General features: G+C 38.1%; 1 protein-coding gene across 1 annotated transcript in view; it reads right to left on the reverse strand.

The window, feature by feature from the left end:
- Nucleotides 1-14,667, reverse strand: part of DMD (dystrophin) — a 1,714,964-nt gene extending 1,700,297 nt beyond the window's left edge. Inside the window, exons 1-2 of the mRNA XM_061178407.1 lie at nt 14,495-14,667; nt 8,031-8,149 (exon numbers count right to left, since the gene is read on the reverse strand). Coding sequence (XP_061034390.1) covers nt 8,031-8,149; nt 14,495-14,655 — 280 coding nt within the window. The 5' untranslated portion in view covers nt 14,656-14,667. The remainder of the gene's footprint in view (nt 1-8,030; nt 8,150-14,494) is intronic.
- Nucleotides 14,668-25,089: the final 10,422 nt, after the last annotated feature.

Genomic DNA, 25,089 nt, shown 5'->3' on the forward strand with positions numbered 1-25,089 from the left:
TGGATCCTCCAAACACCGCCCAGCCTCCACTGGAACAAATGCCTCTGAATTAAAGAAAAACTGGGTGACTGCTTTCCATGGTGGCCAATTCTAGTTTGACAGTGTTTCGGCTGCTGTCTTTATATTTTTATGTTCTGAAGATTTCTCTCATTCATTACCATTGCATTACGTGGGAACCCTGTTCTACAAGGTAATGTGGGATTCTGCCAACAATAACAATCTGAGGAAGCCTGGAAAACAACGTCCTAAACTTACACTTAATTCTTAAATTTGGAAGGTTTAGTTTAACCTTTAAAACAGAAGGCCAAGAAAACAATACACTGGAACTTTTACCTAAATGACACTACTGAAGACTATGAGGTCAGTGGTGACATCAAGATGTTACTAAATCGAGTGATACCAGTAAAACTATTTTGTCCCGTATTTTGCAATATGGAATCGCTGAAGAAAACACACTTCTTTCACTTACACAGTAAGACAGGGCAGGGGTTCCACACTGCAAATATTCAGACCCCAGTTCTGTTGTCTTAGAAAGCTTTTGAGAGATTTTTCTAAATTCTCTTCTAGTGTTCTAGATTAACAGAGGACTTCTATTCAGGTAGCTATGTCTAGGATATTCTAAACACTCAACATTTCACCATCATCTACAAAGAGACCATCAACACCCCATGAAGGATAAGAACAAAACCAATAGGCTGCACAAATTAAAACAGGCTGAAAAGGAGAATTCCCTTTTAGTTCTGCACATTTGAGGATTAAAAAAAAAAAAAAGTAGGAACTCTCCTCAGTACGCAGATATGAAGCACAGAAAGCCTCCTGCATGCCGTACTCTCTCATTACAGCACGTGCTGAACCACAATGAACAAGTGAGAAGGCAAATTATAGTGTTCTGTTCTGGCAAAATGCTCTTAATAAGTCTACACCCTCCCATGATAAACAAGAAACACAAATATCAACTACAAAACACTTTAATTACTCATGGTTGCTAATATCTCATGTATTACTTCAGATATGAGTTTCATTAAAATCAATAACAGAGGAGCAACACATATTTTTTTCTAATATATTTCCTTAACAGTCTAATGGACTCCTAGTGATGATACCTGGGGACACCATCCACAAGATATGTATTATATGTCATTCAGCATTGGAACATGGTGGATGTATTTCCCAACTGTTTAAACAATTTATAGATGGCCTGTCAGTCATTCAATATTATTTCTTATGACTGCATAGGCCTAGGATATTATATTTCCCCAACTTAAATAAAAAACAGTTGTAAAAACCATCCCGGTAAATTAATTAAAAAGAGATTCCCAGTTACCTAGGCAAGGATTATACTCAAATGCTTCTGAATAAATTTGGTATAGAACCTCATCCACTATGCAAATCTTAAATCACATGATTAGACTATATTTCATTATTTAAATTCCACAATCAGGACTTCCCTGGTGGTGCAGTAGTTAAGAATCCGCCTGCCGATGCAGGGGACACGGGATCAACCCCTGGTCTGGGAAGATCCCACATGCCGCGGAGCAACTAAGCCCATGTGCCACAACTACTGAGCCTGTGCCCTAGAGCCCGCAAGCCACAACTACTGAGCCCATGTGCCGCAACTACCGAAGCCCGTGTGCTCCAGGGCCTGCACGCTGCAACTACTGTGCCCCCGTACTGCAACTACTGAAGCCTGCATGCCTACAGCCCATGCTCTGCAATAAGAGAAGCCACAACAATGAGAAACCCATACACCGCAACGAAGAGTAGCCCCTGCTCGCTGCAACTAGAGAAAGCCCGCGCACAGCAACGAAGACTCAATGCAGGCAAAAAAATCAAAAATAAAAAAAAATTCCACAATCAAGTGAGAAACTATATTACTTAACTGTAACAATGAATAATACTCCTCTTATTTTAACAAATAAACTCCTAACAGAAATAAAACATATAAATTGGCTGACTGTTTTCTATAAGAGCAAAATTGGATAAATTATAAAAGAACATAAAGATGAGGAGAAAATACCAAATTATGGTATAAAGGGTAAATTCAGGCCATGTACACACACAGATATCATTTTTAATGTTTGGAGGTCTCTTTATTGTCTAAATGGGTGAATTTGGGACAGTTACATTCAATTATTTCTGTCATCCAAACAACCGAAATGGATCAGCAGAACAAAAATCACTTCAATTTATTAGTGATTGTCTCAAATTGTCCTGAAAATATTTATTTTCTATGTTATCTGAAATAAGAATAAGGTAGAAAATAGGATATCAAAAAGAGACGTGAAATTCATTCTCTCTTTCTCTTCCCCCTCCTTCTCTCTCTGTCTCATGTGCCTTTGTTACCTTTTCAGGCTACTGGAAGCTATATATCAATGTATTAACTTTTTAAATTTCTGTTGCAATAAGCAATTTGAAAGTTCTCCATCAGGAAACAGGAGATCACAACAGTAATATCTTAATGTTAGTATAATCATCTCTATCACAATATTAATATAGTATCTTTATCCTCATTTTTATGCTAATATTTGTATACTATTATTGGTAACCTTTTTACCCATGTAGAAAGTTTTCATTTATTTATTTTGCTATGTATTACAAAGTACTGCCTCACTGCCCCTTAAAGATTTTTCTCCTATAGTAGCAATGATAAATCTGAGGATGCCTCCAGATACTCGCCTAAAGTCATCTTTAACTCAAATGCATTCAAGTATGTTAAAGTGGCAGTGGACAGTCAAAGCTAGTTATGCAATGTGTCTGCCCATGGAAAAAAAGGTGTGTAAAAAAAGGAAGGTTCAGGATAAAAACCTAAAAATAGTCAAGGATATTCTAATAAGTACCCTTACTCTAATGATATGCAGCCTAGAAATATGTTAATCACATTTCTCTGGACTTCTACATTGGCCATCAGTTTTTCTAAAGCCTCATTATGTATCATTGCTAGTCTCTGTTCTAAGCAATGCTAATAGAAGTATATATTTAAAGTATTTAACACAGTATTTCCCAAATTCCTTTGCTAAAAGGTTGTGTTGAATATACATTAAGCAAATGAGATGGCAACACTAAATCTACTAATGTAGCCCATTCCTTTGCTAATACAATAATGCCATCTCTAATTTGCTCATTTCAACTGCAATCCACTGATGTTCAAAATTAAAGAAATATTTTCATTATTACGTTTAACACTATTAAATGATATAATTTGGTTTTAATGATCAAATTTTAATATCTTTTAAAAGAAATGCTGGAAAAAGTGGTCTCCTGCTGACATAATAGGAACATTATTCTGCTATTATCATATCTGTATAAGCAGTTGATGATACTTTCTATTTTCCGTAGTAGAGTAAGTAGACTAAGAACTGTTCTTCCAAGAAACTCAGGATTTAGTTTTAGATAATTACAATTTGTATTATCTCTGTCAGAGATAATGATATACATCAACAAAACAGTACAAAGGAACATATATTTTGTTAATTTGTCATCAAAAAAGGCAATGGCCATTTTAATATATGTACTATTAAAATACTTTTTTAATATATGGAAAAAAGAATATTCTGCACTGCAGAGAGTTTGGCTCTGAAGAGTGTGAGATATTTACAATAATAACTTCTAGCTGAAATGTTATACACATGAGGAACACCAGTATATTCCAACCTCATTAAATTCTCTGAAAACAAAGATATTCCACAATGGGTTCTAGAAAAAACCCAATCTAAATGATATGAAATGAGTGTGCCTGTCCATAAAAAGTTCGAGTTATTTATTTTAACAACACCCTTCTGCGTTGGTATGGTTTTACTCTTTCCATTTTAACTTAGTGTAAACTACTTATTACCATTTCTTGTTGTTAACGGTATCAAAATGTGATGAACAGAACAAAGCTGGAAGAAACAAAAACGCCACTTGCTCAAACGATATCAAACCCAAAAAGAGGCCTTAAGGACTTTCTCCTCTTTTATAGTAAAAGCTATATATTTTCTCTTGAATACTTTTTTAAAGACTAATCAGCTGCATGCATGCAAAGTGAAGTCGGAGACCATTTATTCAGGAGTAAAACTTTCCAAAAGGTAGAGCTGATTCGTGGAAAAGTAGACTCTAAAAGCAACTGAAGGACTTCCCTGGTGGCACAGTGGTTAAGAATCTGCCTGCCAATGCAAGGGACACGGGTTCGAGCCCTGGTCCGGGAAGATCCCACATGCCGCGGAGCAACTAAGCCCGTGCGCCACAACTACTGACCCTGTGCTCTAGAGCCCGTGAGCCACAACTACTGAGCCCGGGTGCTGCAACTACTGAAGCCAATGCGCCTAGAGCCCGTGCTCCGCAACAAAGAGAAGCCATCACAATGAGAAGCCCGCGCACCGCAACGAAGAGCAGCCCCGGCTCGGCACAACTAGAGAAAGCCCGCGCGCAGCAACGAAGACCCAAGGCAGCCAAAAATAAATAAATAAATTCATTAAAAAAAAATAAAATAAAAACAACTGAAGAGTGATGCAGGGATTAGCCAGGCAGAAAATAGAATCTGTGTCACCATGCTCATGCTGTTAAAATGAAGTGGATTAAAACCAAACTAATTGGCTTGTGAATGTCATTTTGAGGTTACAAATATTTCTTGAAAGCCCTAGTGTTCATCAAATTTGACTCTCATCATTCATTTTTCATTCTAAAGTTACCCTGGTAAGCCACAGATGATGTGCACATCATCTTGCCCATCACAAATGGAAATGACTTACTACAGTCAAAAGTCATCTAGAACCGACACAAATTTGTATCCCCAATTTTTTTATTACTTTTAGAACATCTACACTTTGTTATTCACAAGGAAAAGCTGACAAAGCATTCTCTTAATGCATAAAGTATTGTGTGGATTTGCAAACAAACCAACTTGTTTGAAACTCAGGGAAGCAAACAATGCACATGAAACGCACAATGCACTACTGTGCATGTCTTACAGGGAAATCAGGAGAGAAAGTGAATTGAATGATTCACAATAGGATATGTTTTGAAGGAGATAAACCTTTTATATCTATAAGCATAAAGATGCATAAATTATTAAATAATTTTACCCTACTAGTACTTGTTTTTGCATATGTTAACATTTAAACACACCAGAAACAGCTCCTGAAATTGCTTATGCTAATGCCTATTGCTACTCATTTTAGAAGGCAATTCCACTTAAAACCAAACCTCAGGCCTCAAAACACCAATTAAGGCCAAACAAAGCATACCAAAGTCGATATATGCAAGATATGAAAAGCTCCAAATTATATTTCAATGACTTTTAAATTTATAAATCAACCCAATCAATAAAGCATATGTTTAAAATTCTAAAAACATTTTTGGGCAGGTATTTTTTAAGCCAAATATAACTTCAATCCTCCCAATAATAAAAATCTCCCCAAATATAAAGCTAAATATTTCATTAGCCTCCTAAGGGGCATATTAGATATGAAACAAAAATTGCTTTGGGGAATAGCTGACATCGTCATGTATAAGCTAAAGAACCAATAATTGGTTAAATAAAAATATGAACTTCTGAAAGGTAATTACTATACAGGACATGCAAGAAGTCCGTTGAGTCTCGCCTGTTAGATACATTGAGGAGCCTGCTCTAAGTCTTAGATTCTAAGAGACGCTATTCTGTCTTTTGCGACTAACTAATCAGTAAATAAAAATCCTTATGATTTGGTTAATTTTTTTTCTTTCAATTATCATTGATATCGTCTCTTGAAAAATACTGAGCAATAATTTTTAAATGTATATTTGAGTATTTCCCTAACACACTGGCAGGAACTGATAGACACTTAAAAATATAATTTAAGATTTATTCTGAATCCTTATCTTATTGAAAGCCAAAAAACCTTTAATAAACCAGTTTAGGAGACAGAATGCTCTTGGAAGGGAGTCTATAAATAGCAAAAGTTTTCAGATCGAAGAGTTCACTGGCAAAATGAAACCATAAGTGGTAGTTTGATCTCTATTAATCAGCTTGTATTTCATACTGTACCTGGTTGACTTTGAATTATCAAGTTTGAGATATTATAATGGTGTGCCTATATGACATGCATTTCAACATACACTTTCCATTTAGGAGAACATATGGAATTGGGTATATCAGGCTATTTTATGCTATAAAATACATTATTTATTTAACTGCCCTTTTCTGATTATAGGCTTATCAATCTATTTTCTGACTGTGATGTGGATGCCTATCTAGGTTCCCTTACTTCATTGATTCAAAGGAGGACTTAGAGATCAAAAGCCATTTTATCACTTAGCAAGGAAAAGATCTATTTTAAACTTACTCTTACTATTTTACGAAAGGATAAGGCACACACAAGAATATCCCAGACAACAGAAACTGACTACCATATGTGGATTTAACGAAAAACAGAAAAACTATTAACAGGCTTATCCTTCAGATTCATACACTATAGCTTTCACCCTCAGGGGTTGGAGTCATATTTTCATTATGTCTGCCCTCTCTACCTCACTAGAGTATGAAGAAACACGTATATCAATCGGTACTAGGAGTCCATAGTGAGGTAACCCTCCCCCATCCTGCAAAACAAGGAAATATGATTGATACAACTTCTCCCAGCTAAACTGGGGCAGGAAGGACATTGACCATCTACTGAAGCAATAATAAGAGGTTACAGGAGTCATGCATTATCTAAAGGAGAAGAAACATTTCTAATGAACTTAATCTGATTCCAACTTCACAAACATTTGTATTGCTATAATTTTCCCTTCCCAAGTCCATGTGCTTATCAAGAGCAATATAGAGGTCAATTAGATATGAGTATTCTGGTTCTTGTGATTGTTAAATATCTCATTTAAAATAAATGAGCTTCCATTTTGATTGTTATATCATTTTTTTTTCATCTGGTTTGAAGTTAACTCCCCCACCACTACCACCACCATATGGATCTTCTATCAATAAGATGAGGTAATCAGGTTTTTGGATCTATAACACTAAAGATTAGATTCTGGCTGATGATAAATTCACCAGTGAAAGGTTATTCTCTGAGTTATTTCAGAACTTTTCCGGATGGGACCTATGACCACCACTCAAGGATCTCCTTATTTGGGATTGATTCAATATTCCAAAGACAAAAGAATTATATAACCCTATCCAAATATCTTGTACTATAGCTTGTACTATAGCTTGTACTATAGCTTGTACTATAGCCTGTACTAATAGCTTGTACTAATAGCTTGTACTAATAGCTCATACTATATTGCACATATCAATCCCACTGACACTGCTTGTCCAACTTCTGGGTTTACAGTGTGGTAAAGCCTCAAGAAAGTTGAGAATATAGTCTGCAATTCCAAAGAAGTTGGCAAATTTAAGAAGTGCCTCATGGGCTAGAAGAAAAGCAGAGGTCAGGAATTATTTTCCCTCTAATCCACGTGTTTGTAAGATACGACTATGCAGCACCAGAGATAAGGATGAAATTTAATTAAGTGTAATATTATAAAAATATAAATACAGTACTGCCTGTGAACTAAAGAAGCAGAAAACAAATAACCATTCAATGGAGGACTTCCCCCAGAGTGACAAATTACAACAGAATCAGCGCCAGGAATAGATTTCCTGATTTAAACAGTAAACCATGTTGTCTTTTATGGCGTATATGAATGAAATTGGCAAGAGTAGCTAATTATTTATAGCTGATTAGTCTATCAAATCTCTTGGTAGAATAAGCAAAACATGAACTTTTTATAATTATTTGGAGTCAATATACTCTAAATGCAGTATACTTCATCTGTGAGGCATATACATTCTAAAGGCTTGAATTTTTTTTCTGAAGTTTCACATTTTAGTTTTAGATATTGGTATTCTGAGAACAAAAATCATGTATGACAGTTCATAATGTATTTCAGGAAAACAGAACATTTTAAATATACTTGGAATACAGAAAAACACAATGCAGAGTTTCTATTTTGTGCTTACTTTGTGGAAATGTTAAGCCTGAGATGATAAACATTAAACTATGCTAAAAACAGTGGTAGTTTAGAAATGCACCAACCTTCAGGATCCAGTAGTTTCTCTATGCCTAAATGATATTTGGCAATGTTGAATGCATGTTCCAGTCGTTGTGTGGCTGACTGCTGGCAAACCACACTATTCCAATCAAACAGGTCTGGCCTGAAACACACACAAATATAAAGACAAATATAAATCAATTTTAAATGTTTCATGAGATTCACTTCAATTCTTTCTTAGTTCCCAGACCAGGGATCGAACACATGCCCCCTGCCATGGAAGCGCAGAGTCTTAAACACTGGACCACCAGGGAAGTCCCCAGTTCTGATATTTGACTGCCAACCCATGCCCACATTCCTTAAGAGTTGAGTGTTACTCTTCGGTACTCCTCAATAACATTTCTCATTTAGACAAGTCACAATTTTAACAGAAAATCCTGAAGAAAACAAAGGAGAAATTATTCTATCTTATCCAAGCAACAAAAATGTGTTCATCTCATCCAGTCTCATGAATTTGAATACCAGCCATTTGCTAGTATCTTCTAATTCTATAAGCCTAGCCCAGACCTCTTCCCTGAACTTCAGACTCTAGATCCATCTGCTTACTCAGTAGCTCTACTTAGAGTTATCACAAGACTCAAGCATCCAAAACTGACCCTCTGATACTCATCCCCATTGTACCACAACTCACCTACCTCTCTTATAGTTCTCCCTTCCTCAATAATCAATGACAAGGTCGAACTTGTAGGTACTCAGTAGAGAAACCTTGGTGTCAACTTTGATGACTCTTTCACTCTCATACAACACTTAGTTAGAAATATATCCAGAATTTGACCACTTCACACTATCCTCGCTGCTAGCACCATAATCCAAACCACCATCTTAGCCTGCATACAACACTGCATTAGCTTTCTAACTGCTCCCCTATTCCCACCCTTGCCCTTGTTAATCTATTCTCAGCAGAGCTGTCAGAGTGATCTGGTAAAATGTTTCATCATAACCTTCTCAAATCCTTGCTATCAAGGGAGTAAAATTCACTGACTTAACTGCAACCTACAAGGCCCTACATGGTCCGGCTCCCCATTAACTCTCTGATTTTATTTCTTGCCTCCCTCCTCGTATTCCTCAAACAGGCTAGATAGTTTCCCGCATCTGCACTTGCTGTTCCCTATGCCTGGAATTCTCTTCCCCCAGACATAGACATGGCTCACTCCTCCACTTCCTTTGGGTCTTTACTCAAAAGTCACATTGATGAGTCCTTCCCTGCCCTTCCCCCATCTAAAATTGCCTGCCCCCAAATCAAACTTACACAGAATCATTTCCTATCCCTCTTAATTGCTTTATATTTTTTCTCATTAGCACTTAACTACTATTTAACATATTATACATTTAATTAATCTTATCTATTTACCTATCTCCCGCACTTGAATGTAGAATATAGAATTATTTTTGCCAGGTTTGTTCACTTCTAGAAACCCAGCCTGACACATAGGAGGGGCTCAATAAATATTTATTGACTACACCAGAGAATGGATGAGAACATACTATATGAATATCATTTTACTTAATAACGGAGAAAACACAAAGTCGTGTAAGAGGTCGTTCTTATCCTATAAGGATTTTAAATCTAACGAGGAAAAAAAATCCATACATCACAAGTTACATACATTTTAAGTGTGACAAATACAGATAATAATATAGATGGTTTTCTAAAATCTGAAGAGGTCAAGAAAGTTTTTTTTTTGAGGCTTAAGGGATTCTTAAATGGTGGTTTGGGTTAGATTAAAGAAAAGTGCTTGAGAATAGAATTCTAAATTGCATGGATGTTAGAGAATCAAAGTTGTTAGGGAAGGAAAGAGCAGAATGTGCCCAGTCAGTCAGGACCTCACAAGCCTGGCTCCACTGGGAGATTTCTAGTATCAAGTGGTGGGAGATATGGTTAGGAGGAGGATTGGGCTGAGTCTGTAAAAGGCCTTGGCTGTTAGGGAATTACAATTTTACCCAACAACATTGGAAACCATTAGTTAAGTGCTTCTTCACCTTTCCTGGATCACAGATACCTCTGAGAATCCGATGAGCACTATGAAACTTCTACCCAGACAAAATTCCTATCCATAGCTTTAAACAGAATTACATAGAATTTTAGAACATTTGGGTCTGTCAATGGACTCCTGCTTAAGAATTCATGCTCTGCAAGAGAAGATGTTTCAAGGATGGGGTTAGCTGCTATTTTCTAAAACCAGAATTCAAAATAAAGGTGCAACTTTATTTCTCCTTTGACTCTCATTTCCTTTTCTCTACTTGCTCCTACCCTGTTTAATTCACCAGACTTTTGTGCACTTCTTAGTAAATCTAATCTCCCCTATATACTCCAAGTTACCCAAAACAGCTAAAAACCTTTTAGAACCTAAAATATGTATAAGTTGGGAGCTGTCTCTAGTAGTGGAAAGACTCTTAAGAAACAAAAATTAAATCCTAGACTATTTGGGGGAAGTTTTAATTTCACTATGCAACCTCTGCCCCATCTTCATTTCTCCATCTCTCACTAAGGGGAGTGGAAAAGAATATAGGTGGGAGAGTGTGGGAAACCAGTTTCTTACCTACAGCAAAGTAAACAAGGTTAAATCAGTATGATAAAAAAATAGGATTACTTCCACATTTAAGCCCTTTTCCCTTCATCCCCTTCGCCTTCTCCTTAGCCACTAACTAGTTACCTGGGTGACAAGTTATCTAAGTCATGTAATCTATTTGAGCTTCAGTGTTTTCATTTTAAAAAGAAGGAATTGTACTGAATGGCCTTCGAGGTCTCTTCTAGCATTTAAAATCAATCTAATAAAATGTTTTAAATCATTAAAATTCACAATTAACATTTTAAATAACCATGATTTTCAAATGCATAAAGAATTGTAAAACTAACCAACTGAAGAGGAAAGCCACATACCTTTCCATGCTAACCTAGACCATAAGTCATAAATAAGAATGTGCCACCAAGGATCCCCACACTTTTGAGGAAACCGACATACTGAATGAGATAACACAGCCTAGTAGATAAGCAGAGTCCCCTACGAATCCATATCCTGGCTCTACAGCATATTAGCTGTGAAAAGATTTCAGTCAAAAATGGAACCAGAGGATATAAAATGGAGAATTTCCCACACGTGCCCTCAGAAGAACAGAACTTAAGAATTCAGAGGCTGATTTTCTATGATCGCCTGTTTTACAGAAGATCAAGCCTTATCTCCCAACCAATGAATATCCACCAAGAATCTCTCCCCATCCTCAAGTCAATGAACTTATTGCTTGCACTCCGGCTGTACTGCCCCCTCTCTGTGCTCCTTGCCCATACACACAGACTGCCCCAAACCCCCAACAGACTCGCCTGTAGATTGTTACAGCATGTGTTTCCCAAATTGCAATTCCCCTGTTGTTCCTGAATAAACTGAATTTCTGATCATTTGACCTTGCCTCCGTTTATCTCTGTTTAGGTTGACATAACCAAATGATCTTTGGGAAACTGAGGCACAGAGAGGTTATGTGATTTGCCTATTTGTGAAATGGGGACAATGATAGTATGTATGTCATGAGAAACAGATGGGTTATTTTACTTAGAAAAGGGCCTACAAAATAATAATTGCTTAAAAACACTAACTTCTATTACTTTAAGGTTAATTATATTTATAAAATAACAGTAATACATTTTCAATGTACAGATTCAAGCCAAGAACCTATACTTACAGAAGAGATATAAATGTTACAAACATTGTTGATGCAAGAATAACAATATAATGACAGAAGTGGAGAGGAGAGAAGAGGAGGAAGTATGTATGAGGGTGATAATATCCTCAACCTTCATTTCAGGTGGTCAACAGATCTTGTCTAAACTTGAAACTAAGTATACCACTGTCATTTAAAGTCACACAGGCAACAATTATAAGAATAAAATGATTATAATATAGTGATGAAATCAGGAAACAGATGGGGATAAGACGTAATATTTGTGGGCTTCATATTAAGGAATACATCCATCTACTGTCAGAAATGAATTAATCAAGAAATATATATAATTATGAAAACCGTCAGAAAGAATAAAAGAAGTTGCTGACAGTAACTACTTCTAGGAAGTGGAGAGTGATGGGACAGGGCTGAGGTCAGGAAGACACATTTTGTTTCTTTTTGTCCTTTGCCTCCCTCTCTAATGTTTGACGTTTTTTTTTTTAAACCACGTGCTATGTTACTTCTATGCTAATAAATTAAAATAAGAAATTAGGAAGAAAATTTAACTGCAACTTTATACTTATTGCAACTTATTTGCATATTTTGAGCATACTTCTAATCAATTATCATTTGGTTTTCCCATGAAAGTAGAATCTGGCTTCCTTTTAACTGCACTGTAGTGAACTCTGCGTTTTAATTTAATACTTTTAATTTCTTACATATTAAAATAAAATTTAGCCTTAAGGAAATATAAAGTCACTAAAAGCCTGATCTTTGGCAAGGCTCTTTGTCAATTCCTATGTTCGTTATCAAGTTCATGCCTTTGTTCTACACAGTCTTTCAATTATTGCAATCAGGACACCTCATGACATTCCTAAGTGTTCCAATGACAATCACCCTGGAATAAACAGTTCAACCATTCTCTTTTTCTTTAGATAAACAATATGTTCATCTGTCAGAGACAAAAAGAAGAGGGAGATGATTCATGAAAGAACATTATCAACTGTGAGAAACCTCTTGAAAAGTAACCATGTTATGTATAAGAAGGTAGTTACTGATGATTCACTCAGTATGACAAAAGAATATATAAACGTAGATATTTGGAGAGACAAAGAGTAGGTCAGGGACAGATGTGACAGGGCAACCTGGATATGTTTATTGTATTACTTACAAATGCATTCAGAAATCATGAAATAGAATATTAACAAATGTAGTCTGTGAACACGCTTGCAGGACTGAAGTCTTCCACTTGAAAAGAAAATGCTAACGAGCCAACAAGGACCGCATAACCCGATCCTCGATATTTCTGTTCATCTGCAAATGCGTACATGAACAGCAGGATCAATATGTTCCGGCCCTTACTGTGAAGCATGTGGCTGCATAAATGAACACTGACTTATAATGCAGAATGAACGTCTCTATCCCCTCTCATCTGGCTGTACTGAGGCTGTGGAATATTTTTCTTCGTGTCACACTTAGGAAAAACAACATATTAACATCGCTTAACATGCCGACTGAGTGTGAGCCTGCCTCCTTTCCAAAGTCAGGTTGCTGAGTCATTCACCTGGAAACTCAGTCTAGATGGGGTTAATTAAACCCAGCTGGAGCAAGACACCCAACAAAGATGCTTATTTAGAGAGCATTTGCTCCCAGACTGGTAAACCAGGAAGAAAATTTATATTCTGGACATTTCTAGAAGCAAGATTGGCATAGGAAAATGGTAGACTAGACTCGTCGAGAAAAGAAAGATCAAAGTGAGAAAAGATAAGCTACACTGAAAATCAGGGCAGATGCAGTCCAGTGGCATTTCAAACACAGTTAATAAGGCAATGTATTTGACCCTGGGGATTGGGCTGGGTAAAAGAGATGGGTAATAGGAAAACCAAAGCAGATGTTCCTTAGAGTAAATGTATTATACATACAATATATATGAATGTATTCATTATATATAATGTATGTATTTACCATGTTGTTTTGCTTTTTCTTGAACTGTTATTAATTCACTTACTGAGCTTCTTTATACAAGAAAAAGCAAACAACTATTTTATCTTAGAAAATATAATAGTGTGAATATAGTTAAGGACATTTGGTTCACTATGTCACACTGAGTTCCTTTTACGAAGGTCAACAGAACAACTCTCATGCTTTATAGCAATTGCTTTGCTGTTCCAGAGCAATTGTTTCTTTTGATATTCTGAGCACTGAGTCATAGAATTGATTGTGGTCTGCTCTTTGCCTTGGTTGCTAAGATGCTCAGAGCCTCTTTTAACCCTGAAATATAAATATATATACATATATATACACACATACAGGGCCTTATGGTATTTGCTATCTAAGTATCTGACAAGAGAAATGTTTCTTTTTCACATTATTAATCTGATGATGGTAATTAATTGCACTACAGCCACTCACATAAGATCTACAACCATTTTTAACGCTACAGTTGAAGCTCATTACTAACACATTATTTGCATAGAAAGACCAACTCCATTCTTAGCAAAGTTAGAATATAACCTTGATTTTCTGGCAGTCTCAGTTTCAAAGATGTTGATACCCCCCCTCCACCATAACCACATTCATGCTCTGATAGTTTTAACATTTCAACAACTAAGTGTAATATCACATAAAAATAGGATATTCTTATTCAGTACATTCCAATGGATGGTTAGATCAATACGGTCAACATAAATAACATGTTGCATAGTGGGAAATGATCAGGAACCATCCTGGAGAAAAAGATATCATACGCTAAATCAATACTTTTAAAAATTATTCAATGTCTCGATAATCTTACCTATGACTGTGGATGAGAGCGTTCAAAGCCAGACCATCAGACCAGCTGGTGGTGAAGTTAATGACATTAACCTGTGGATAATTACGAGTTGATTGTCGGACCCAGCTCAGGAGTATCTTTTCACTGTTGGTTTGTTGCAATCCAGCCATGATATTTTCCATTACATTTTTGACCTACGTGTGGAAAGATATTTTCATAAGGAAATGCATGAACAAGAAGCACACAAACTTAAACCTGAATGTTCTAATCTTCAGTTAATAAATACTGGCTCAGTGGTGATGACAGATTTGCACTGATCAGGCAACCCTCCCATGATGAATGGGATTCAAAGGGCAAAGGTCAGTTTTCTCCCTGCCTCAAGAAAGAAGAGGGAGCTAGTGCTCCTTGAACAAAAGAATCTTGGAAGGATCATTCTGGACAAAGTGCCTGTCACGAACAGGGGCACCAAATGCAGACAAAAACGACTGGGGCCTGGCAGGTTGGCCCTGTGGTGGTTTCCGTCTTAGCTGTTCCTCCGCCCACAGCATGAAATGCTTCTCTTGAGTGGGGGCGGGGGGGAGGGGGAGGTAACAAGGCTCTACGCACGTTGTCCCCTTGTACTTGTTTTTGGCAGAGAGGTTAAAGGGCTTCAGGTCCGTGAAAGATACGTGGGGAGAAGGGGTGGAACATTCAAGATGCCCTCACGTGCAGAGCGGCTAGACAGTGCTAAGGCAAGGGGTGCCGTCCTGTGTGCTGGGCTCAGGAACGTCACCTCAGGGCTGTGAGGAGGCCCGCTCCGTCAGCAACTCCCACTGCTACTCTGAGAAGTCACAGCCTCCCTCCCAACACACGGCCCCCTGGCCACCTCCGGAGTCACAGTCGGAATTCCCTACTTCCATTTTGTGGGCTGTGGTCACCTCTGCAGAGTCCCCTCGTTTGAGAAATTCGGCCACGTTGTGAAAGATCAGGTAGAAGTCAAGTGCAAACAGCATGGTGGCAAAGAAAACGCCTGGGCTTTGGTTCCGAAGGCCCGTCCCATCAACCCACAGCTGTGATGGAGATGGTGAAGGAGACTAAGGCCGCTGTGACGCCGCGTAGACAGTCCATTCAGGGCCTGCACAAGCCCTGCCACTTGTTCAGCAGGGTGGCAGCGGCAAGGAGAAAGCCAAGGGCCAGCAGGGACCCCAGCACGGGCGCAGTGAGGAAGACGGAGGCCGAATGAGACGCAACTCCGCCAGCAAGAGACGGCCTCAGGGCGAGCTGAGGAGGGCGCGCAGCCAGGAGTGCGGCGGCGCAGGTATGGGAGGGACCACTGGGTCCTGGGGGGTGGGGTCTGGGGGGCCACGTAGTAGCGTCGGTTGGGCCCCAGCCACCCTCCCATCCCCGGCTCCCGGAAGGGAAGCGGAAACCAAGACTGTGCAAAAGGGGAAAAAGGTCAGGTTCGGTCTTATTTTCATGAATTGGTTTCTGGCCATTTGATTCTGTCCTAGGCTGTGTGCAGGTGCAAATGCCACTCGGCAGGTTGTTGTATTTCCAACTGTCGCTCTTCTGGTTCAGCTGCCACAGAAATCCATTTTCTGGGTTTCGAGAATGCAGTTGACACCTCATTATAGAACAGACCGTCTACATTTTCTATTAAAGGAATCATTACTAGGCTACTTCTTTAATATGTCAGTCCCCTTATCACATACTTAAAGGAAGTATATAAGTAAATGTGATTCGTTTTGACCACCAAGGGCTTCCCTTGCGGGCAGTATAAGGTCCATATACTACCAACATTTGATCAGATGATGAATATTTATTGTGTATTCCAAATATGACATTTTATTTTGCTCCTTCATCCATGCAGAAGTTAACAAATGCCTTCAGGGAAAATACATATTTTAACATCTCCAATGTTAGTAATCCTTTTATGAAAGATTCAATGAAAATTTTAGGATAGACTATTAAACCTAACTTTAAAATACTTGAAAAGGATTTGAGATGATGTTTTGTAAACGTGGGATTGATGTGAAGATGTGAAATCTTAGCATACATTTGTCACCATCCCTTGATAGCTAAATCTATTTAGGGGTGGATTATCCAGTTTTCTTAATTCCTTCCTGACCTGCTTATTTAGCCACTTACCCACTGAATAAATAGGTCAAATAGTTACGTAAGATATATAATTTTTCTCATCATATTCTAAAGTTATAAAATATACAGCCTCCACGTACAGAGACTGCAGGATGTGTACTGTGTGTCCTGTGCTGAACCAGGGTTGGAATCGGCAGACACTGGCTCAGTGGTGTTGATGGATTTGCACTGATCAGGCAACCCTCCAATGATGAATGGGATTCATTTGTGAAATGCTTGGCCAGACTGCCCTCTATGCACATAATGTTAAAGGACAACATGGTATTCGATCCAAAGCTCCTTTAGCATCGTTATGTCACTAATTCAGCTTATCAGCCTCAGCCTCATTGCTGTTGCTTCTACCTGGGTGCAAATGTTGCTGAGAAAAAAATAATAATAAAGGGCAATGTGAGATAACAGTTCTTCTTTTCCTACAGAAAAGAGAGTTACCAAGAAATCTTTATTAAGGATCAACCTTCAGTCAAACACTGAGCGGCTCCTATGGGGAGTCTTTAAGCAGAAAAATTCCCCACCCTCAGGGTTCACTGTCCCTAAGACAGAAAGAATCAATATAAATAAATATGTGTGTGTGTGTGAATACAGCTATACATCTATTTTTTAAAGGAAAAAAATGAAATGTCTTTGAGCACTGATTTCAAAAAATGACTAGGAGTTAACGGGGCAAAGAAGGTGTGATGGACCTGGAGATGCACTACCAGGATTCTCCTTTAAGGAAGGGCTTGTTTCTCCAGCTGTCCTGAGGCAGACATCACCCATGAGTCCCCGCAGGAACTACTTGAGTTGCACAAGCATGTCACCTATGGTCACATCCCTCCTAGGGCAGCCCAACTTATTAACTGATGAAGGGAAATTGTATAAAGACTCAACCATTTCAGCCCCACTCACGACAACTCTAAAGGCTCATTCTAGCTCCCAGTTCTCCATGGAGTTCAAGAAGGCTTTTGAGTGTGCATCCATGAACAACCTGCCTGCCAAACTCAGAGTCTGCTTCCCAGAATCCATCCTGTGACTAAAAGGAGTTACAGCAGAGGGGTAGGACTGAAGAGAGGGAGGAATAGTCTTCTACAAGGGATGGATGGTAGTGTGTGAAAGACCTGCAGAAGATCGAGACCTGTTTTGCCCAGAAGGCACTAGGTAAGGCAGGAGGTTACAGTAAGGGCTTTCAGCAGCGCAAAATCCATCTTTCTCTTACCTGTTGTGCACATAATAAATAACATAAACATTCCAGTGTAAAGGAGCCCTGGAATTGAGTATTTCTTTTGAGGTAGCCAGCAAAGGTGGGGGTCTGACCTCTGAGAGCACACCACTGTTAGTGATACCAAGCAGGACCCTGTGAGGCTCCTGGGCACAAAAGCCTTTCTGTGTCCCCCATTTCTTGATTACAGGAAATAGGCTTCCTTCAGCCTCCATGACCTTCCCTGAGTTCCAAGGAGCAGATTCAAACAGTTGCTAATTAGGGAAGGGAGGGGATGCGGAGACAAGGGAGGAACAGTCAAGAAACTATAGTGCAGCCTTGGGACAAGGTCCTGGTTCCCCCTCAAGGGATACACATAACAATATCTTTGAGCTGTTTTGCAGATACTGAAACCTCCACCAGGTGGGAGAAATTAACAGTGTGCTTCCCACAAGCACCTAGACCCCAGACGGGTTGGAACCAGGAGGTTGATGATGCTGACTCCCACTTACCTCACCACCAACCAATCAGAAGAATGTCCACAAGCTGATCACACCCTCTTTGAACAATTACTATAAAACTCCTCACTACCCCCTCCTGGTTGCGATATACAGTTTTGAGGGCATTAGCCCGCTGTGGCCCCCTTTGCCTGGCAAAACAATAAAGATATTCTTTTCTACTTCACCCAAAACTCTGTCTCTGAGAATTAATTTGGTGTCGGGGTATAGAGGCCAGATTCAGCTTCATTAGCAGGATATGTTTTTATCTCCAGCTGGTTCCCAGAACCGAGGTGACCCCCCCCCGCCCCCACTAAAAAGGATGGTTTGCACTTTAAAAGGAAGGAAGAGGGCTTCCCTGGTGGCGCAGTGGTTGAGAATCTGCCTGCCAATGCAGGGGACACGGGTTCGAGCCCTGATCTGGGAAGATCCCACATGCCGCGGAGCGGCTGGGCCCGTGAGCCACAACTACTGAGCCTGCGCGTTTGGAGCTTGTGCTCCGCAACAAGAGAGGCCGCGACAGTGAGAGGCCTGCGCACCGCGATGAAGAGTGGCCGCCGCTCGCCGCAACTGGAGAAAGCCCTCGCGCAGAAACGAAGACCCAACACAGCCAAAAATAATAAATAAATAAAGAAGCTTTCATTTAAAAAAAAAAAAAAAAAAAGGAAGGAAGAAAGGGACACCTAACACACATTGTCTACTTCACAATTTTGCTCAAAGCTGCTTACTCCTCGATACAGGCATTATTTTTCAGGCAAATCATTTCATTTAAGTAGAAACCAGAGAAACAGTGACAGGGGAAATGGGGTTGGCATTCCTGAGTTTCTGCAAGTTCAGAAAGAAGGCCTCCACAGCAATAGTAATAACATAGTATATGACACTGGAACCACAGATTCACATCTTTCCATCTCTTCATGTCATTCTTAATCTCATAGATCTGGAAAGTACATTAGGTTGGCCAGTGTGTCCTTTAATCTTTACTGAGACTCAAGGGCTTCTTTGACTATTTTAAAAGAAGGCAAATACGCACTCTTGGTGAAAATATCTTCTGCGATTCATTGGGTTATGATGAGGAGTATCGAGCAGGAGGAACTTTTAAAAAGTGATTTAGTAGTTTTAGTAGAACAGGGCAGTGTGATAGAAGAGAGATAAGATAAAGAGGCAGAGGCTGGGAAGAGTCTACATCCTTGCAGTCACAAGGATATGGTGATTTGAGGACATAGATGGAAAACAGAAGACTGTAAGAGAAGTCTCAGACCAGGAAAGACTGCAAAAGCATTCCTTCTGGTATTCCTGATGTGAAAGGCCTTCCACATGCTAATTAAAAAAATGAGCACACGCACAAGCAAGTGAAGAAAATATCAGACAGGGTGGTTTTAAACTCTATCCTGCAGTGAGTTGAGAGGGAATTGGAAAGGGTTTTGAGGAGATAAGAAAGGGTGAGATCATATGAGAGACAGTTTGGGTGATAAATACAATTAAAATAGCCTTTTGGGGCTCTGAGCACGCCTAAGTCCTCCTGCTGGCTTTGTCATGACTGCCATCTGTGCAACTCAAAGTGTTTTCTGCAAGCTGGGGTCTCTCCATGAACAATTTGTTACGAGGCCATAAGATAAATATCAACACAACAGTTGATAGTCCATTAGAAACTTCCATAGCAATTTTACAGAGTCCTATTTATGTTGGTTGAGTTTAATGATAAAAAAGAAGCTTGGGTTTTATGTGTCTCTTTATTTCATTTTTCTAATGCTTCAGTTTTATTGTAATTCACACACAGTGGAAAAGGGGGAAAATACTGCTCCTTCCTCAAGATAGTTTGAGAAGTACTGAGCAACAGAAGGAAACCAGTTTGGTGGGGGGCCCTATGTTGCCTTGCTGGTTCTATTTGACACCATCGCTACATGAAAAAAGCCCAGAATTGAGAATCTTGGGCTCATTTGAGGCTCTTATGAGCTATTCTCTGTTGTCAGCCGCTATGGTTGTTCTCTCTCTCTTCCCATATTGCTGTGAAATAGGACTGAGCCAGTTCAGAGTGTTTACAATAAAAGATATGGGAGTCTGTCAATTGGGAGAACAATATGGGTGTCAATTGGGAGAACAATATGGGTACTGAGTTCAGTAGGTATACCTCTGGTCTACATGCTGTCTGACTCCGAGCAGGACCAATCTACAATTCAAGTTAAAAGTCAACCTTACTAAAGGAAGTAGTGATACCTGCTACAATAGGAATGGACCTCAAAGATTATGTTCAGTGAAAGAAGACAGATATAAAAGAATATATATTGTATGAGTGCATTTGGTATGAAATGTCCAAAAAGGCAGACATATAGAGACAGAAAATAGATGAATGGTTGCCTAGGGTTGGGGGTGGGAGAGGAGACTGATGGTAAATGGACATGAGATTTATTTTTAGGGTAGTGGAAATGTGCTAAAATTAGATTGTTGTGATGATTGTACAACTCTGTAAATATCCTAAAATGTTCGACAGATGGGGGGAATTGTTTCTTCCTCAAAATAGTTTGAGAAGCGCTGGGCAACAGAACTAAACCAGTTTGGTATACTTTGAATTTTACACATAGAACAGGTAAACTTATGATATATAAATTATATCTCAAAAAAAGCTGTTATATAAAAAAGTAATCTCCACCAGTAAAAAGAGCCGGCATCTCAATTACCCTCCAAATTCTTAAAATATGAGTGGAAAAAAAAAAAGTTATTAGTATGATACGCCTCTAAGGAAAATGGTACACTGTACTGAGTGCTTTATGGATATTCTCTCATTTAATCCTGACAAGAAATATACGTGTTCATTATTTTTTTTTCACTTTTGATAGTGAGGGAATTATGGCCCAGAAAGGGATGACATTATATCCAATGTCACTAAGATGGTAAATGAGGAAGTTAAAACTTAAGCTCCTGTCAGTCTGACTAAAAAAATATATACTCTTCACTAAACCAATGATCTGTGATCCATTTTGCAGAGGACCAGTAAATATAGGCATTCAGAAGACCCTGTGCTGAGGTGGTTCAGAAAAAATGCAATTTCCAAATCAGACTATGAAGTAACTTTTTCTGTATAACACATATACAGATCATCATATCCCAATAATCTTTTATTGGCATTAGTTTACATTGAGAATACACACGATTCACAAAGTCTTATTCATTTGATAGTGATTAACAGGAAAAATACCCCTCTTCTTACAAAACTATGCAGATTTACTTTTAGGTGAGTTACAGAAGACCTATTTGTGAAAAGTATTTTTATTACCCTATTGATGAGGTTTCTTTTTTTTTTTTTTTTTTGCCTCATCTGTACCCAGTGAAATAAAATTTAGAAAAATATTCCTGCAAATGTGCTAGAACCTGTTTTATAATCTGCTGATACTTCACATTGCAGATGACAATCATCCCAGTTTAAAAGGCAGCACTATGGAGATGGGCTTTGTATTGTTAGAGATATACATGTTTTGCAGATCAATGGTAAAAATGAAAGGAAGGATCAGCAACGTTACCTTCCCCCACCAAAAAAAAAATCATCAGGATTCTTACCTGCCAGTGGAGGATTATATTCCAAATCAAACCAAGAGTCAGTTTATGATTTCCATCTACTATGTCAGTGCTTCCAATATTCACTAAATCAACCTGTTAAAGATAAAGGGGAAACATTTGAAGGAAGGAGACAAAATGTCTGTTTGAAAAGAAAACAAAATGCAAAGGTAATTGCATTTATCTATTTCCAGAGCCTAAGCAGCATTATAGCTTTTAAAAAATAATCTAAAAATGAAACAAACTGCATTTGTAACTGCACTTTCTGTAACAAACAAGTGTCCCCAAACACATTTACAAAGAGATAGGAAATGAGTGTACTTTTAGTGTATAAATAAATTACTGCAGATTAAAGAGTCCAATAAGAGTATCTCCAAATAAAATATATAACAATGATAACTCATAAAGGATGCCTAAAATTAAAAAGTGCTTCCTAGGACATAATTGAAACTCAAAAATAGAAATTTCATCAATCCTTTTATCTAGCTCAGAGGAGTGCTATTGTAATTAGGGGTGACTGCATTTGACTAAAATGTCCTTGCTTTAGAAATACATGTTAGAACTCTACTAAACAATGGAGCTAATGGCCAGCTCTCTTTTCTCTATCTAGGACTGGGTTTGGGAATTAAAATCTGGCAGAGTTTTATTTTTTCAAGACAAATCCCATCTCCTGTCCTTCTTGCTCCTAACGTTTTTAGGTGGAGTCAGGTTACACATAAACATCAGGCAAATGAGCACATGAAAAGATATTCAACATTACAAGCCATTAGGGAAATGCAAATTATAAACATAAAGAGTTAACACTACATACTTATCATAATGGAAAAAGTTTAAAAAATATAGTGACAATATCAAATGCTGATGAGGATATAGAGAAATTGGGTCACTCATGCTTTGCTGGTGGAAATGTAAATAGTACAGCAAATCTGGAAAACATTTCCAGCAGTTTCTTACAAAATTGAACATGTGCTTACCATACAATCCAGCAATTGGGCTCTTAGGCATTTATTCTAAAGCAATAAAAACTTCTGTTTATACAAAATCCTATACTTAAGTGTTCATACTAGCTTTCTTTGTAACAGCCAAGAACTGGGAACAACCCAGATGCCGTACAAGGGTGAATGGTTAAACATATTGGTACATCCATACCGTGGACTACCACTCTGCAATGAAAAGGAACATCTATTGATACATGCAGCAACTTGGGTGAATCTCATGGGCATTATGCTGAGTGAAAAAAACAAAGCCAATCACAGAGGGTTACATACAGTATGATTCTATTTATATAACAGCTTTGAAAAGACAAAATTATAGAAATGGAGAACAGAGTAGCAGTTGCCAGAGGTTAGGAACTGAGGTGGGGTGGGAGGGGCAGGTGGATGTGTTTTTAAAAGGGTAGCACAAGGGATACTTGTGATGACGGATCTGTTCTGCACTTGACTCTGATGGTGGATACACAAATGTACACATGTGATAATGTTGCAAAGAACTAAAAACACGTGGCCACACACACACAAAAGTACAAGTAAAACTTGGGAAACATAAATACTACTGGTGGATTGTATTAATGTTGATGTCCATGGTAATATTATACTATAATTTTAATGTATGTTACCATTGGGGTAGAGCTGGGTTAAGGGCACACATGATCTTTCTGTATTATTGCTTATAACTACATGTGAATTTACAATTATCTCAAAGAAAAAGGTTAACTTTAAAAATGAGTATCCAGGGATACTTTAAAAAGAGAGAATATCACAATAAAGCAAATATGCAACTTCAGATTAAGGTCTATACAATGGGGGTGAAACTGTCAGAGCAAGGGTTGAGGGCTGAGAATTCAGATTTCTCTCCCTACGTACTATCCCTAGGCTCACTGATCCCTTTGGTTGACTTTTCTTTTGGCTGTCTCCAGGACTCTGCCATTTTGTCTTGTCCTGAGGTTATTGACCTGAGAGAGTTTCCCATTTATCCTCCTCTAGATAGCTTCACTAAATAGCCGAGATTCATTTTGGTTAAACCTTTCATTCTCTCAGGCTCTAAACCTTTACTGAACTAAGTCTCACTTGGATCTGTCTTTCCCTCTTGTCTCTTCCTCCAGTAAGATGGGTTTACCATTTTCTCACTCAATGCTAAAATATATTCCTTATCATTCATCTTAATTTTCTAAATCCTATTAATTATAACTTTTAAAACTATGAAGCTATGTGGGAAATCCAGGTGAAAATAATAAAAAGGCTACTCTTCAGTTTCATTGCCAAATCACTCCCAATTACTCCCCACGTAAACTTATTTGTAGGTTCAATGGATAATCTAATACTTAAATTTATTTTTATATCCCAACTATATACAAATTATTGATGGATTGGATTAAAACAAATAATTGATACAGAAAAATATAGAATCATTGAAATAAGGATAAAAGATCTAGATACAAGTCCATAGTTTAATTCCACACATAATTTATAGCAGAGGGTATTACTAAGCTATGCAATAGATTACATGTGAGGATGGTACCACATGGACATTACAGAAAAGTCAGCCTGAAGTAAATGGACAACATATAAATGGACATTTAAGTAAGGCTGTATTGAAGAGTGGATGAGCAGAAGTCCTGAAAGCTGGTTAAGGTGAAAGACCTTGATTTTCTTGGGTATAGGAAAGTCAAGGTGATACTGCCATTGTAACACATTACACATCTGCTTATTTCTACAATGCAGATGCTTCTCATTGGACAGCTGAATTTTAGTAGTACCCCATGCAAATTTTTCCTAATTCAGTGCTGAAGTAAATATCAGAATTTCAAATTACTGGGCATTCACATAGATTTTTTTCCTATACATGCAAACAATAATTTGCCATGATACCTTCATTTTAATTATACAAAGTAGATACAAGTTTCTAGAATTTAGATCCCAGGGGAGGTTAATAACTCCTGAACAAGAAAGCACCATCATCTACATTTCATCTGGGGATTCCTCATGCGGCAGTAGAGGGGAGGAGTTCTCCATGTGGAAAAGATGCTATAAATTTAAGAATTGATTTACTGATTAATTCATTCAACAAACTCATACGTCAGGCACTGATGTACTTAGAACACAAATGGGAAAAATACTCCTGCTTTCTGGAACTTAATTATAGTGACAGTGAGAATCAGACCATATATTTTTGAAGATTCAATTATTTAAATAAAGAACATGTAATTTTTAGAAAATAGATATACTTGGGGAATCACTGCTGGTAGTTAAGTTTAGACTTGC

This window comes from Eubalaena glacialis, chromosome X (assembly GCF_028564815.1).
Source record: "Eubalaena glacialis isolate mEubGla1 chromosome X, mEubGla1.1.hap2.+ XY, whole genome shotgun sequence".
Taxonomy (NCBI): domain Eukaryota; kingdom Metazoa; phylum Chordata; class Mammalia; order Artiodactyla; family Balaenidae; genus Eubalaena; species Eubalaena glacialis.